The 18,051-nt window shown below is 44.4% G+C and overlaps 1 protein-coding gene across 1 annotated transcript in view; it reads right to left on the bottom strand.

The window, feature by feature from the left end:
• MXRA8 (matrix remodeling associated 8) overlaps positions 1 to 18,051 on the bottom strand; it is a 121,778-nt gene that overhangs the window by 23,741 nt on the left and 79,986 nt on the right. The window contains exons 2-4 of the mRNA XM_063943024.1: positions 13,507 to 13,530; positions 11,742 to 12,047; positions 1,976 to 2,077 (exon numbers count right to left, since the gene is read on the bottom strand). Of these exons, the coding sequence (XP_063799094.1) occupies positions 1,976 to 2,077; positions 11,742 to 12,047; positions 13,507 to 13,530 (432 nt within the window). The remainder of the gene's footprint in view (positions 1 to 1,975; positions 2,078 to 11,741; positions 12,048 to 13,506; positions 13,531 to 18,051) is intronic.

Below are 18,051 nucleotides of genomic sequence, written 5' to 3'. Positions count from 1 at the left end.
CTCTCTCCACCATCCTATCTTTCCTCTGGTCAGAAAGCTCTGTCGGTTGCTCATGAAACATGATATTCCTGTGTCTCTGCTTGCACTGAATACTGTTCTGTTTGCATTCTGGCTGCTGGTTCTGCTGCTGCTTAAGAGGGAAAGCTAGTAATGTCAGTGTGCTCTGGCCGGAGGACCCCTTGATAAAGGGGGGCCCAGGGTACAGTATGCCCTGCATCTCTCCCTTAATCCCTTTATCTATGCTCCCACCTTCCTTATAAGCCCACCAGTGCACAAGGTAACAGTCAGGGATTGAGGAGAAAGAACCAAACTAAACAATGCAATGAGGGTGGTGCCTGATTAAAGTGGGTTTGTCAAAAGTAGACACCAGGTTGAGTCTCCTATTTCAGAAATGCTTGGGACCAGAAGTATTTTGGATATCAGATTTTTCCGTATTTTGGAATAATTGCATACCATAATGAGATATTGTGGCGATGGGACACAAGTCTAAACACATAATGCATTATGTGCATTATGCATAATTCAGATATACCTTATACACATAGCTTGAAGATAATTTTATACAATATTTTTAATCATTTTGTATATGAAACAAAGTTTGTGTACTTTGAGCCATCCAGAAGCATAGGTGTCACTATCTCAGTTGCACTCACAAAATTACGTATCTCAGAATATTTCATATTTTGGAATTTTAGATATAGGAGACTCAACCTGTCCTCACATCAGGGGCGTAACTCACAGAGGCAATGGAGATGCCAGCCTCCAGGCTCCAAGCCCTGAAGGAGCATCTGCATGTAAAGCAACACCTGTGTGGTTTACAGCAGCTTCCAATGAAGATCTGTGGTGCACCCACTGCTGCTGCATAGTTAATTGGCTCTGTCCCAGGAGCCCTGCTAACACCTGCAATAGGGGACAGGACGGCTCCCACCAGGTACCACTCAGCCCGCGCTACAACAAGCATTGGTGCACCGCCACTGCTGCTGGACTGTAAGATGGGATCCGCCGGTGAACCCTGATATATACATACACACACGCACATACAGTACACACCATATTTGTTTTCCTCTTTTTATGGGGGGGGGCAAAACCCCCTACATGCCTCCGGGTGACTGGGATGAACTTACGAGCCCCTGACTCATATAAAAGTAGCAAATGTAAGGTGATCACATGACACTTCCTTATTATTTACCTTGCCTATTACTTCTTATTTACAGTATTATGCTTAATGTCTGGCTATTTTGACATTTAATGTATTTCTTGAAATGTCCTCCTTGTGCCTTGGCTTGTTATGCCTGTTGGTCTTCTTCATCCTTGCACCATTCTCTATTTCCTACTATTCTGCGTTTAGCAGTTTAGTGGTGCCATGCGCCGGCGCCGTAGTGCGCCTGCGGGGCGACCGAAGGCCATAGCAGGACAGCGATCGCCTCTGCCTGATTGACAGGCAGAGGCGATCGATGGGCGGGAGGGGGTGAAACGGCAGTGTTTGGCCGCCATTTCATAGGCGCTGTCCGGCCAACGCAGGCGTGATCGGACCGAACGGGGGGCGGGCCACAGTGGCTGCGTGACGTCATACGCAGCAGCTGCGGGCCAGGGAGCGAGGAGTAGCTCTCGGCCAGCTCGCTAAAGCTGCGCTGGTCGGGAGCTACTCCTGAGGTGCAATGGCATCCCGCTGTGCGATGCCTTTGCACTTCTGCGAGGGGGGCCGGACTGACATGTGTGGCGGACTAGCCCCGTGCTGGGCGTCCCCCTGCATGTCAGGAAAGATGATCGTAGCTGTGCTAAGTTTAGCACAGCTACGATCAACTCGGAATGACCCCCATAATTCTAATTAGGCACAAGGAATATTTTTTGTTGTTGAAATCAGCAAGTTAACAGCAATAAAACTGTCTCCAAATTCTATAAACCACTTCACTATTTACAGTTATAGCTTCTATGGTTAGTGAAGCCATTTCACTTATAATCTTAAGACTCCTACCTGACTTGGTGGTGTTCAGCTGAACTTTGACGGTCTCATCCAGGTGGCAGTAATGATGATGAAGATTACAGGAATACAGTCCTTGATCACTCGCCAGCACACCTACACACAAATAAATGAACCTATGAGTACAGGCTTTACAGTTATAATAGTGTATTAACATCTTATTGGATTAGTAAATTTTTTCTTTTTTTGGATTACTATTTTTGAAAGTGAAAGTCTGGATACATACTGTATGTGACATGTAATTTGTACAGTTCATTAAACGGTGCCTGATGCCTTTGTACAGTAGAGGCAGTTATTTTGTGAACGAAATGACATCTCTGAATCATAAAATATTTATGTCTGATGAAACTTGTTCCTTATTAAAATGTAGTATTGTTGTGTACATTGGTTCAGGTTACAAATGGCTGGATTTGCTTGGTGTAGATGGGATGCGTTTAAGTGACCAGCTGGTCACAATACCAATGCCGAGATCCCGGCATCTGAAAATCCCGCCGGTCGGCATGACGACCAACAGGGACTATTCCCACTCGTGGGTGTCCATGACACCCATCGAGTGGGAATAGAATCTGTGGCGAGCGTACCGAGCCACCGAGCCGCCATATAACAGCCGGGATCCCGATTTTGGTATTGTGACCAGTCACACATACCCAACCCGTGTAGATGACAGGTTCGCTGGAAAGACTTTTCTTGTATCCGTTTAGGTGCTATCTATAGTAAAACAATAAAAGGCTCCTAGATGTACTATTTGTCTGCATTACAAGTAGTAGATTTTCAGTAGCAAAAGTTTGGTTTATTTTGAAAACAAAACACAAATACACATATCAGCTCTTATTTCTGTTACAGTTTCTCCAACAATGTATGAATATTGTAAAGCGGTCTGTGAAAAATTACCATAGGACTCTGTAGAACTGCAGAAGTGTGTCTTTACTCACTGCATCATACTGAATAATGGCTGCAGACAGACCAGATTAAGCCTGTGTGGGGCCCAGGAATTCAGACAGGGGAGCCAGGGGGAAGGGGGGGAGGGGGGAGGTGTATACTAGATTGTGTATATCGCAACATGACCCATTCCAGGAGGGCAAAAATGCTCTCTACTTGGACTTTCATCTTGATATATTATTGGTGTCACCTGTGTTGAACTATTTCATTGATAAGAAAGGTATTTCAACACAGGTGATTGCAATCATAAATTAAGAGGGAAGTCCAGGTAAAGACCATTTTGTCCCTCCTGAAATTGGTCATGTTGGGAGGTATGGATTGTGTATATTAAATTTAAATCAATGGTGTATATTAAATTTAAACAAATAGTTTAATAATGCCATGGTGCTGCTCATAGCTCCACCTAATTTAGAGACATCTATTTAATAAAGGTTTCTTGTAGCAGAACAAAGACAACTTAAACAAGCTTAAAATACAAAAGAAAAGAAAATCTATAATTTATCTTGTCACATGCAAGAATAGCAGCAATGTCTGTACTGGGACAGGACACAGTGGGACAGGACTCAGGAGGACTCTCTGTGTGTGTTTCTCTCTTTCTCTAGACCAGAATACTTTCATTAGATAGCAGGTTGCACAAGACCCAGATAATCGGGAAGGGGGGGAGGTGAAACTGGGATCCCTGAGTCGCTTACAGCTCGACCCCCCCCTTATATACCTCCCCTAGTCAGGAAGCTCCATTGTTAGCTCATGAAACCTGATACTTCTGTGTCTATGTCTGGACAGCATACTGTCCTGCTCACATTCTTGCTGCCTGGTTCTGCTGATGCTCAAGAGGGCAGCTAGGGATGTCAGTGTGCTCCAATCAAGGGACACCTTGATAGTGGGGGTCCCGGGATACAGTAACCCCCTACGCCTCCCCTTAATCTGGCTATGGCTGCAGAGGCACTTCCTGAATAACACGTGGAGAGCAGGGATGCAACTTCCTGCCCTCCCCATTAAGGCAACACATCATAGATCTACAAATATACACAGTGATTTTTATTGATTTGTATAGTTTTCTCTTAAGTCCTAGAGGATGCTGGGGACTCCGTCAGGACCATGGGGTATAGACGGGCTCCGCAGGAGACATGGGCACTATAAAGAACTTTAGAATGGGTGTGCACGGGCTCCTCCCTCTATGCCCCTCCTCCAGACCTCAGTTAGATCCTGTGCCCAGAGGAGACTGGGTGCATTACAGGGAAGCTCTCCTGAGTTTCTCTGAAAAAGACTTTTGTTAGGTTTTTTATTTTCAGAGAGCACTGCTGGCAACAGGCTCCCTGCATTGTGGGACTGAGGAGAGAGAAGCAGACCTACTTAAATGATAGGCTCTGCTTCTTAGGCTACTGGACACAATTAGTTCCAGAGGGAGTCGGAACGCAGGTCTCACCTCGCCGTTCGTCCCGGAGCCGCGCCGCCGTCCTCCTCGCAGAGCCGGAAGATAGAAGCCGGGTGAGTATACGAAGAAAGAAGACTTCAAAGACGGCTGAAGACTTCAGATCTTCTATGAGGTAACACTGCGCGCCATTGCTCCCACACACTACACACACTGCAGGCACGGATGGGTGCAGGGCGCAGGGGGGGCGCCCTGGGCAGCAATAAACCTCTAGGACTGGCTCATATGGATATATAGGCTGCGGTGGCAATATATTTTATAATCCCCCGCCAGTATAAATAAATTTGAGCGGGACCGAAGCCCGCCGCTGAGGGGGCGAAGCTTGATCTCACAGCACTAACCAGCGCCATTTTCTCCACAGTACACTGCAGAAGCTGGCTCCCCGGACTCTCCCCTGCTGAACACGGTGACAGAGGGCAAAAAAAAGAGGGGGGGGGGGCACTTGTAAGGCGCAGTGAGTGTATAGATTTATCTATATGATTATATAAAAGCGCTGTTTATCTGGGAATTTTGTTTCCAGGATTATTGGCGCTGGGTGTGTGCTGGCATACTCTCTCTCTGTCTTTCCAAAGGGCCTTATCGGGGGAACTGTCATTATATATATATATATATATATATATATATACAAACAAAAAACTCAGCACTCACCAAAGTAAGCTCACTTATCCTCAACAATTCAATAAATAAATGATGGGGGTTTAGTTAGTGGATTGGCCAATCCACTAACTAAACCCCCATCATTTATTTATTGAATTGTTGAGGATAAGTGAGCTTACTTTGGTGAGTGCTGAGTTTTTTGTTTGTATATATATATATATATATATATATATATATAATGACAGTTCCCCCGATAAGGCCCTTTGGAAAGACAGAGAGAGAGTATGCCAGCACACACCCACATCTGGGAATTTTGTTTCCAGGATTATTGGCGCTGGGTGTGTGCTGGCATACTCTCTCTCTGTCTTTCCAAAGGGCCTTATCGGGGGAACTGTCATTATATATATATATATATATATATATATATATACAAACAAAAAACTCAGCACTCACCAAAGTAAGCTCACTTATCCTCAACAATTCAATAAATAAATGATGGGGGTTTAGTTAGTGGATTGGCCAATCCACTAACTAAACCCCCATCATTTATTTATTGAATTGTTGAGGATAAATGAGCTTACTTTGGTGAGTGCTGAGTTTTTTGTTTGTATTTATTTGAGCGATGTGGTCATGGGCTACATGCACCCCGCCCTGTGAGTGGTAAGTACAGCTGTGTACCCTGCTTTTGTGGTGGAGAGTGCTGTGTTACATGCACCCCACCCTCTGAGTGGTAAGTGCATAGCTGTACCCCGCTTCTGGGGTGGCGAGTGCTGTGGTTTTCTCTCTCTCTGTGTATATATATATATATATATATATATATATATACCAGCAAATAGAAAACCACAGCACTCGCCACCCCAGAAGCGAGGTGCAGTATCCGCACTCGCCACTAATAGGGTGGGGTGTATGTAGCCCACGGCCACCTACTCAAAAATATAGAAACAAAAAGTTCAGCACTCACCAAAGTGAGCTCACTTATCCTCACAACATCAATGAATAAATGAATAAATGATGGGGGTTTAGTTAGTGAATTGGCCAATGCACGGAAGCCTGCATACCGCTCGCCAAGGTACCCCACCTTCATGCAGGTCCTACACTATCACAAAATCATAAAAATTAAAACCTGGCAACTGTATCACATAATATAACTGCAAATATGCCCACTTGGTGTAAGGTGTACCTGCCATGAACTGCATGGCTTTTAAAAGGCTTCCGTGCATTGGCCAATTCACTAACTAAACCCCCATCATTTATTCATTTATTCATTGATGTTGTGAGGATAAGTGAGCTCACTTTGGTGAGTGCTGAACTTTTTGTTTCCATATTATATATATATATATATATATATATATATATATATAATCCCTGTGTGTGTGGGGGGTGTCGGTACGCCTGTGTTGGCATGTCTGAGGCGGAAGGCTCTTCTAAAGAGGAGGTGGAGCAGATGATTGTGGTGTCTCCGTCGGCAACGCCGACACCTGATTGGTTGGACATGTGGAATGTTTTAAATGCAAATGTGACCTTGTTACATAAGAGATTGGACAAAGTAAAGTCCAGGGATAAGACGGGGAGTCAATCAATGGCTTTGACGGTGTCACAGGGCCCTTCAGGGTCTCAAAAACGTCCCCCTATCCCAAATAGCAGACACTGATACCGACACGGATTCTGACTCCAGTGTCGACTACGGTGATGCAAGGCTACACCCAAGGGTGGCCAAAAGTATTCATTATATGATTATTGCAATAAAAGATGTTTTGCATATCACAGATGACCCCTCTGTCCCTGACATGAGGGTGCACATGTTTAAGGAAAAGAAACCTGAGGTAACATTTCCCCCATCGCATTAGCTGAATGCGTTATTTGAAAAAGCTTGGGAAACTCCAGACAAAAAACTGCAGATTCCCAAAAGAGTTCTTATGGTGTATCCTTTCCCGGCACAGGACAGGGTACGGTGGGAATCCTCGCCCAGGGTGGACAAAGCTTTGACGCGCTTATCCAAAAAGGTAGCGCTACCGTCCCCAAACACGGCAGCTCTCAAAGATCCTGCTGATCGCAGACAGGAAACAACTTTAAAATTAATTTATACACATACTGGTGCTTTACTCAGACCGGCTATAGCATCGGCTTGGGTCTGTAGCGCGGTAGCAGCTTGGACAGATACCTTGTCAGCTGATCTTGATACCCTAGATAGGGATACCATTTTGTTGACCTTAGGTCACATCAAGGATGCAGTCTTATATATGAGAGACGCTCAGAGAGATGTCGGACTACTAGGTTCAAGGGCCAACGCGATGGTGGTCTCGGCTAGGCGAGCACTGTGGACCCGCCAATGGACGGGTGATGCCGACTCAAAGAGGCATATGGAAGTTTTACCTTACAAGGGTGAGGTTTTATTTGGGGAAGGTCTCGCGGACCTGGTTTCCACAGCTACCGTGGGTAAATCTACCTTTTTGCCTTATGTTCCCCCACAGCAAAAGAAAACTCCTCAATATCAGATGCAGTCCTTTCGGTCGCATAAGTCCAGAAGAGGTCGGGGCTCTTCCTTCCTCGCCAGAGGTAAGGGTAGAGGGAAGAGAATGCCTGCTACGGCCAGTTCCCAGGAACAGAAGTCCTCCCCGACTTCTACTAAATCCACCGGATGATGCTGGGGCTCTCCTGAGGGAGGCCGCACCGGTGGGGGCACGTCTTCGACTCTTCAGACACGTCTGGGTTCAGTCGGACGTGGATCCTTGGGCGATGGAAATTGTATCCCAGGGCTATAAGCTGGAATTCGAAGACGTGCCTCCTCGTCGATTCTTCAAATCGGCTTTACCAGCTTCTCCCCCAGAGAGGGAGATAATTTTAGCTGCAATTCAAAAGCTGTGTCAACAGCAAGTGATTATCAAGGTTCCCCTAACGCAACAGAGGAAGGGGTACTATTCAACCCTATTTGTGGTCCCGAAACCGGATGGCTCGGTCAGACCCATTCTAAATCTAAAATCCCTGAACCTGTTTTTAAAAAGGATCAAGTTCAAGATGGAATCGGTCAGGGCAGTCATCTCCAGCCTGGAAGGGGGAGATTTTATGGTGTCATTGGACATAAAGGATGCATACCTTCACGTCCCCATATATCCTCCTCATCAGGCATACCTGAGATTCGCTGTACAGGACTGTCATTACCAGTTTCAGACATTGCCGTTTGGGCTTTCCACGGCCCCGAGGGTGTTCACCAAGGTAATGGCGGAAATGATGGTGCTCCTACGCAGGCAAGGAGTCACAATTATCCCGTACTTGGACGATCTCCTGATAAAAGCAAGATCAAAGGAACAGTTGCAGAAAAGCGTGTCGCTCTCCCTGGGAGTGCTACAGCAACATGGATGGATTCTAAATCTACCAAAGTCGCAGTTGGTTCCAACGACTCGGCTGTCTTTCTTAGGCATGATTCTGGACACAGAACAGAACAGAAGAGGGTTTTTCTCCCGAGGGAAAAAGCCCAAGAACTCCAGAACATGGGACCTCATTCCGAGTTGTTCGCTCGGTAAAAATCTTCGCATCGCAGCGATTTTCCGCTTAATGCGCATGCGCAATGTCCGCACTGCGACTGCGCCAAGTAAATTTGCTATGTAGTTAGGAATTTTACTCACGGCTTTTTCATCGTTCTGGCGATCGTAATGTGATTGACAGGAAATGGGTGTTACTGGGCGGAAACAGACCGTTTTATGGGCGTGTGGGAAAAAACGCTACCGTTTCCGGAAAACACGCAGGAGTGGCCGGAGAAATGGGGGAGTGTCTGGGCGAACGCTGGGTGTGTTTGTGACGTCAAACCAGGAAAGACAAGCACTGAACTGATCGCAGATGCCGAGTAAGTCTGGAGCTACTCAGAAACTGCTACGAGGTGTGTAATCGCAATATTGCGAATACATCGGTCGCAATTTTAAGATGCTAAGATTCACTCCCAGTAGGCGGCGGCTTAGCATGAGCAAATCTGCTAAAATCCGCTTGCGAGCGAACAACTCGGAATGAGGGCCATGGTAAGAGACCTGTTAAAACCGAAAAGAGTGTCAGTCCATCAGTGCACTCGAGTACTGGGAAAAATGGTGGCGACCCACGAGGCCATCCCCTTCGGCAGGTTTCATGCGAGGACTTTTCAGTGGGATCTTCTGGACAAGTGGTCCGGGTCCCACCTTCAAATACATCAGAAAATAACTCTGTCCCCCAGGGCCAGGGTGTCTCTCCTGTGGTGGCTCCAGAGTGCTCACCTTCTAGAGAGTCGCAGGTTCGGCATCCAGGACTGGGTTCAGATGACTACGGACGTGAGCCTCCGAGGATGGGGAGCAGTCACACAAGGAAGGAATTTTCAGGGACTGTGGTTAAGCCAGGAGGCTTGTCTACACATCCACATACTGGAATTGAGGGCCATATACAACGGCCTACGACAAGCGGAGAATATTCTTCGCGAGCTAACGGTTCTGATTCAATCAGACAACGTCACAGCCGTGGCTCATGTAAACCGCCAAGGCAGGACAAGGAGCAGAGTGGCAATGGCGGAAGCCACCAGGATTCTGCGCTGGGCAGAAAATCACGTAAGCGCTCTGTCAGCGGTATTCATTCCGGGAGTGGACAACTGGGAAGCAGACTTCCTCAGCAGACACGATCTCCATCTAGGAGAGTGGAGACTTCATCAAGAAGTTTTTGCAGAGATAACAAGTCTTTGGGGACTGCCTCAAATAGACATGATGGCGTCACGCCTCATTAAGAAGCTTCGGAAGTATTGTGCCAGGTCAAGGGACCCTCAGGCAGTAGCGGTGGACGCTCTCGTGACACCATGGGTGTTTCAGTCGGTCTATGTGTTCCCTCCTCTCCTCTCATCTCAAAGATACTGAGAATCATAAAGCGAAAAAGAGTGCAGACAATACTCATTGTTCCAGATTGGCCTCGAAGGGCCTGGTATTCAGATCTTCAGGAGCTGCTCACAGAAGATCCATGGCCTCTTCCTCTCAGGGAGGACCTGTTACAGCAGGGGCCCTGCGTGTTCCAAGACTTACCGCGGTTATGTTTGACGGCATGGCGGTTGAACACCAAATCCTAGCTGGGAAGGGTATTCCGGAGGAAGTCATCCCTACTCTGATAAAGGCTAGGAAGGAGATGACGGAGAAACATTATCACCGTATCTGGAGGAAGTATGTTTCTTGGTGTGAAGCCAAGAATGCTCCTACGGAAGACTTCCACTTGGGCCGGTTTCTCCACTTTCTACAGACTGGAGTGGATATGGGCCTAAATTTAGGCTCCATTAAGGTACAGATTTCAGCCCTTTCTATATTCTTCCAGAAAGAATTGGCTTTTCTCCCAGAAGTCCAGACTTTTGTAAAGGGAGTGCTGCACATTCAGCCTCCTTTTGTGCCCCCAGTGGCACCATGGGACCTTAACGTGGTGTTACAGTTCCTAAAATCTCACTGGTTTGAGCCTCTTCAAACTGTTGAGTTAAAATTTCTCACGTGGAAGGTGGTCATGTTATTGGCCTTGGCATCTGCAAGGCAGGTGTCATACTTGGCGGCCTTGTCTCATAAGAGCCCCTATCTCATTTTCCATGTGGATAGAGCAGAGTTGAGGACTCGTCCTCAATTTTTGCCTAAGGTGGTGTCATCGTTTCATATGAACCAACCTATTGTGATGCCTGTGGCTACGGGAGATTTGGAGGATTCCAAATCCCTTGATGTAGTCAGGGCCTTCAAAATTTACATAGCCAGGACGGCTCGAATTAGAAAAACAGAAGCTCTGTTTGTGCTCGCTGGATCTACAACACGATTCAGCAGGCTCATTCTACGGCTGGATTGCCGTTATCAAATTCAGTAAAGGCCCATTCCACTAGGAAGGAGGGCTCTTCTTGGGCGGCTGCCCGAGGCGTCTCGGCTTTACAGCTTTGCCGAGTAGCTACTTGGTCGGGTTAAAACACTTTTGCTAAATTCTACAAGTTTGATACCCTGGCTGATGAGGACCTCATGTTTGCTCAATCGGTGCTGCAGAGTCATCCGCACTCTCCCGCCCGGTCTGGAGCTTTGGTATAATCCCCATGGTCCTTACGGAGTCCCCAGCATCCTCTAGGACGTAAGAGAAATTAAGATATTAAACCTACCGGTAAATCTTTTTCTCCTAGTCCGTAGAGGATGCTGGGCGCCCGTCCCAGTGCGGACTAAATTCTGCAAGACTTGTATATAGTTTTTGCTTACATAAGGGTTATGTTACAGTTTTGATCAGTCTCGGGCTGATGCAGTTTTGTTTCATACTGTTAACAGGTTAGTATATTCCATGTTATACGGTGTGGATGGTGTGGGCTGCTATGAATCTTGCCCTTAGATTAACAAAATCCTTTCCTCGTACTGTCCGTCTCCTCTGGGCACAGTTTCTCTAACTGAGGTCTGGAGGAGGGGCATAGAGGGAGGAGCCAGTGCACACCCATTCTAAAGTTCTTTATAGTGCCCATGTCTCCTGCGGAGCCCGTCTATACCCCATGGTCCTTACGGAGTCCCCAGCATCCTCTATGGACTAGGAGAAAAAGATTTACCGGTAGGTTTAAAATCTTATTTTTGCCAGAGTATTGACAATCACAAACAGATGCTACTGTAGGTCGAAGCTTTATAATCCCATAAAACAAGTGCCTCCCAATAACCACTAAGACATAACCAAGCAAACATGCTAGACCAATGAACTTCACAGAAAAATTCCCATTCATCACTATACAACTACCATCTAATAGTAATAATGTCTTGAACTGAAGTATGTACACTGTGTGTCCAGTGACATACAGTATTATACCTTTTATCACTAAAGAAAAATTGCCATCTTGGAAAGCAGATTGTGACACCAGGATCCGGCCCTGGTTGTATCCATTATAAATACGCTGGTCCCCAGCAGAAAACTTGTCCAGTAGACGCTCCCCGCGGTAGACCCCATGGCTGCTATATAGGTCCCAATGTGCAACTCGCTGTCTATCCAGTAGGTTGTCCTGTGTCCACACCATGCGGTAACTTTGGCAGATTAGATGAGCCTGGGACCCAATTGGTGCACTGATGTTAGATACTGATACCACCACACTCTGTGGATTTTCCTGACTTGCAGGCACTGTGGAGAGATAGACAGAAGGAGATAACACAATTACATAAAGAAGTGAGACAATTGCAATGCAATACACAGGTGATGCCATTATAAATGTGTTTACTTATGTGAATGAAACCCATATAAACTGTGAGATCTCATGTCATTACTTAATCAGTGGTGAGATTTGAGGGTTCATTTACAAAGTGCTGGGTTTATGCCTGATATTGAAAAGGGCAATGATTTTACTAGCAAAACACAGCAAGTGTATGTGTTTCATGCAGGGTTATCCCATTGACTACTTCTCACACTGTTCCAGCAGTCCTGCAGCTTCACCTGTGCATATAGCCTGCCTGACTGCTCCAGCAGTCCTGCAGCATCTCTAGTGCACATTGTTTCTGCAGTCCTGCAGCTTCACCTGTGTGTTTGCCTTCACTTTGCTCCAGCAGTTTGCAACATCACTGCTGCGAAGCCTCATTCATTGCTCCACAGTGGCTCTCCTACAAGTTGGCAAGTGCACCTACATCCCTTACCAATCTCATCCTGTGCTAGTCAGGGGGCCACAACCTGCGAGCTCTTGGCTGTGAAGTCCATCCTGCCTTGCAGCTGTTCTTAGTGAGCACCATAGGGGTCATTAGAATCAGAGCCCCCAGACTAGAAGTATTAAATCATCGCAGATTGGGATGGGTGGTATTAGGTATGCTGGCTGTTGGGAGCCCGGTGCTCAGTATACCGGCACTGGAATCCAAACACCCGCCATACCGACAACTATTCTCCATCTTGGGGGTCCACGACCCCCCTGGAGGGAGAATAAATACCGTGCCCGCAGCGTGGTGAGCACAGCAAGCCTGCAAGTAGCTCATTTGCGCTCACCCAGCTGCCGGTATACCGGCGGTCGGTATCCCGGCTCTGGTATGCTGGCCGCCGGGATCCCGGCCACCGGCATACCATACTACATCTCTTGGGATAAGAGTCCACTAAAACCCTCAGAGTCATGATAAGGTACTGTAGCCAAAATAATAATATACATATAATTTATTTTGATAACTTACGCTCTAAATTGTGGTCAGTCACTCAATCAACCCTTTATACATATAAATACTAAAGTGGTACATTTGAAATGATAAATCACATTTATGTTTGGTTTGGTGAGCCCTCTTCATATATCCTTTCTACATGGACATAGCACATATATAACATAGGAATCATTGATCCTTATGAGAATTGTGTCTTAGGGCCAGCTTCAGAGATTTGCGCAAAAGTTGTCGCAGCCGCAATTTAGTATACAATGACTGTTCAGAACTATGCAAATGTCCTAGCTGCTGGGATTTGTATCCAGACGTCCACTGGAAGCATCTCAGATCTGCTGCTTGTGTACAAAGATGCAACGTCGGATGCACATTGATCGAGTTATTATACGTTAATAGGGTTCATTCTCTGATTCCACTGTGTGAAAAGAATGAATGTACTTAAAGAGGAACCTTACCTGAGTATAAATAAGCACACGGACCTGCAAAACAAACATACACTTGTTAGACCTATGAAGACTTCATACCAATAGTATATGCTTGGTTCAGTGCCAGAAAGTTTAAATACTACTCACTGACATAAGCAATTCCTCACATTAGTAAGAAGCACAACTAGAATAATGACCATTCAGAGAGATGTGCTGCCTGAGGCATAATATGAAATGGTGACCTCTTCACTCATTCTCGTCACAGACATTATAGTCTGGCCCTCAGCCCAACTGCATGGACAGACTGTAGATCTGCACACACAGACCCATGCAGGTCTAACCACGGGTATAACTACAGTGGGTGCAGCCTGGTGGTGAAGGGGGTATGCCAAGCTCAGTTGCACCCACCTCCCAGGCCTCTGCACTGACAACAAAAGAGCAGAGCCGTCCTACAGCAAATGTGCTTCACATGTGCAACTCTACAAAATGTAAAATCTCACAGGGTATATTTATTAAAGTGCGGGTTTATAGAAATGAAGATGTTGACCATAGGCAACCAATCAGATTCTAGCTATTATCTTTTAGAAGGTGCATAGAATTTGATTGGGTTTTAAGGACACTTCAGTAAATATTCTCCTACATCTCTAAAATAAAGATACGGAGACATATAATTTGTACAGAAATTGTTAGTTATTTATTTATTTGAAAGCATAAAATAAAGCTAAATGGGGAAAGAACTGTATGATGGAAAAGAAAAGGACTGCCAAAATCAATGTAACCCATCAATGTACATGTACCACAAACAACAACACACATTGCAGTCAGATAACGCCAAGAGTACCAAATAACACAAACAAATATAACATGACTACCCACCGATGAAGATGAAGATGCTACCTCTGTTTCAGTGGTACAGCCAACAGTTAATGAAAGTGAGTGCACCCAAAATGGAAGTATTGCAACCCAGTTAATGAGCTGCCATTCTTTTCCCATCACAAAATAGCCAACGACTAAGAAAAACAGAAACAACCCAAATCCAAGTAGGGAGGGTTAGGATGACTCACAATTCAAAGAGACCAGCAGCCAGATCCCTATAAAAGCTGACACAAGACATATCCGGTAGAACTCAGCAGGCTATTAGGTATACCTGACTTACACAAAAACTCTTCTTACATCCTCCAGGTTTAATTTACCTCAGTCTTATGGCAATCCTTCAGTTGTACTTCTGAGCCAAACCATTCATGATCTCGGCTCAATTCAGCCCTAATTAAGCCTATAACAAACTGTTTATAATTTGTAAATAATACATTATTAGAATTATTAATGTAAAGCTTTTATAATTACATTTATTACGCAAAATAAAATAAAAATATAAAGATGTAGAACCACAATTTGGTTATGTGTGTGGTCAGTATTGCACAACCTACTTTATATGTCAAGATTTAAAAAAAAATATTGACACTTCAATCACTACTAAATTATATCCACCCATCGGTAAGGAACCACAAAAGAATAAGACTTTTGCATAAAAAAAGAGTACGTCAAAGGGGCACTACAACACCTTGGTTTTGTACCAGTAGGTGGTCTTCTCAGCCATCGCCCTCCGCTGTCATGATGTGGCTCTGCAACTAAGAACTGCACCTAGCTGTGTGGAGTGGCAGATAGTTATCATTTGGCGCGCAGCGTATTATGTAAGCATTAAATGAAAATCCAGCACTCCTAAAATATGAGTGATTTATACAAAACTCCTCATATTCTTATACAATTTGAACTTCGCTCAGAAATGTACTTCATGGAACAGCAAAACAGGTCCCTCTAAAAATATGGGATGGAGCCATAAGAATGCATTCTCTAATATTCAAGACTGTTTCAGGGGCAAAGGCAGGATTTTCATATCATCGACTGTCGGGATCCAGGCAGGCGGAATTCCAATGCCAAAATCCCGACAGCCATTGAAATGCCGATGGTTGGAATCCCGACCACCGGGCAGAAACCCCACTTGGGTGGAGGTCCATGCCACAACCCAGAGTGGGAATAGAACCTTGTGGTGAAAAAGGTCGCCACCGGGCCTGAAGCGTGGCGAGTGCAGCAAGCCTTCGACCGCTGGGATCCCGTCAGCCCTGAAATCATTCTGATCCCTCCGTATGTAGTATATGTGTGTATATATATATATATATATATATATATATACACATACACACACCCACACACACATATATATCTATATATATATATTAAACATATCTCCAGCAAGCAGGCACTCCATATTTCAGCTACTACAAGCACAGCGGTATGTGTATAAAAATATATATTAACATAAGGCACTCACATAGATACACATACAAACATAAACACACACCAGGAAGACGCAATTTCCACACTCCTCTGGGCAGAGGCTGAGCTATTCCGGCGAAAGCTCCCTGCAGCAGCAGTAGGAGCTTCTGTCTGGCGCTCGCGGTTTGTATAGAGACGGAGACACATCTGTCTCGGCCTCTGATAAAAAGAATTTGGCTGATCAGGGAAGGGGGGTGGGGGTTCTGGGTACTCAGACCCCCCCCCCCCCCCCCCCGCGTGCGCCACTGTGTTTGCAGAGTGCCACACCATGTGACTAGGAACCTATCTTATTACCAATTTACATAATTTCATTAATATAATGCCACAAAATAAAATCTTCTTCAAACTCTTGCTGCTATGCAAATTCCACCATCTTGCTCAATAAATCCATGCTTTCTGGCAGATATATAGGCACGGGATGCAGTCAAGATGCCGGCATTTGGTAGGCACAACTGTTTTTTGTTTTGTGCCTCATAAATGTCCTCTAGAATTAATAATGAATTACAATATTTAGATGTACCATGAAGCCCATTACTTGTTGTAACCTGCCTAACTCAGCCACCTTAAAAACAAACCATTAACCTGTAATACAATTAAACAGCAGAACTGCAACAATTGTGTGAGTTTGTGTGTATGGTTTCAAGAAATGAAACAAAAAAGAGACAGAACTGGAATAAGACCCTATGGTGACCTAGACCCTTGAGGTCCTAGGCTGGAGCCTAGGTTGCCTGATGGATGGTCCAGTTACACTGAGATGGAAAACTTCCTTTACTTTATTTTCTCAATACTAGAGCTATTTGTCTTTTTCCAGACTTCCTTAATACTTTTGATATGGGTGGCATATTATGAAAATAATAGGAAAAAGACACAGTAGACCCTGTAGTAATTATTCAGAAAATAAGTCATCTGTGTGCTGGACTTTTACAATATATATCAGCCATATTACATTTTGTTTCCATCTAAAGGCTTTGGCCACAAACCACATAGATGTTTGGATGTGGCCATAACCTTGGTGGAAGCAGAGCAACAATATATAAAGCCCAGCCATGCTCTACATCAGATACCCTATAATTATGATTTCATTGGCATTATCCTGCTAAGTGCTTACACTGCTATATTAAAAGCTCTAGGAACACCAATGTATAATAACATAGTGGCAACCAGTTATTATAAGCATCCCGAGTAGGCACAATGCTATGCAGGGCCAGTGCAAGGGTGTTCGGCGCCCCCTGCAAACTATACATTTGCGCACTCGCTCCCATCTAATATATAAAAATTAAAATTTGTCCTTCTGTCTTATACAAATCCACAGTTTTGTAAACTGTGGATTTGTATAGAAAGAAAGAAGAACACATTTGTATAATTATACATTAGATTGTGTTATTGAATTGAGTTTTTTTAATTTAATTCCTATGATTAGGTGCACCAAATGTGTTTAATGTATTTGTAAAATAAATGTACAATTTTTATATCCTTTGGCTCCAAGGACGTGTTTTATAAACTGTGTGTCTGATCCTATGAGCACCACTATAAATTTCCATTTCTTTAGATAGATAGATAGAGAGAGAGAGGGAGAGAGAGAGAGAGAGAGAGAGAATGGAAATCTACCCCCACATGTATATAGATTGATATAGACAAACAGATACAGATAGATAGATAGATAGATAGATAGATAGATAGATAGACACATAGATGATATACAGACACATAGATAGATAATAGACAGACACATAAATAAATAGATAGATAGATAGATAGATAGATAGATAGATAGATAGATAGACAGATAGATGATAGACAGACCAATAGATAGATAAATAGATAGATACTGTAGATAGACAGATAATAGACAGATTCATAGATAGATGATAGACAGACACATAGATAGATAATAGACAGACACATAAACAGATAGATAAATAATAGACAGACACATAGATAGATGATTGATAGATAGATAGATAGATAGATAGATAGATAGAGAGAGATAGATAGATAGATAGATAGATAGATAGATATGGATAGATATTAGATAGATAGACACACACACACATATAGATAGATAGATAGATAGATAGATAGATAGATAGATGATAGACAGACCCATAGACAGACAGATAGATGATAGATAGATTGATTGATAGACAGACAGATAATCACACATTAAAAAAAATCACTTAGTTCCTCCTACTGGTTCTGGGTAGTCTCTGTATTGCTCATGAGTCCTGGCAGGTGATGAGA

The sequence above is a fragment of the Pseudophryne corroboree genome, chromosome 10 (assembly GCF_028390025.1).
Source record: "Pseudophryne corroboree isolate aPseCor3 chromosome 10, aPseCor3.hap2, whole genome shotgun sequence".
Taxonomy (NCBI): domain Eukaryota; kingdom Metazoa; phylum Chordata; class Amphibia; order Anura; family Myobatrachidae; genus Pseudophryne; species Pseudophryne corroboree.
The sequence above is the reverse complement of the archived record's forward strand: the minus strand, read 5'-3'. Positions and strand labels throughout refer to the sequence as shown.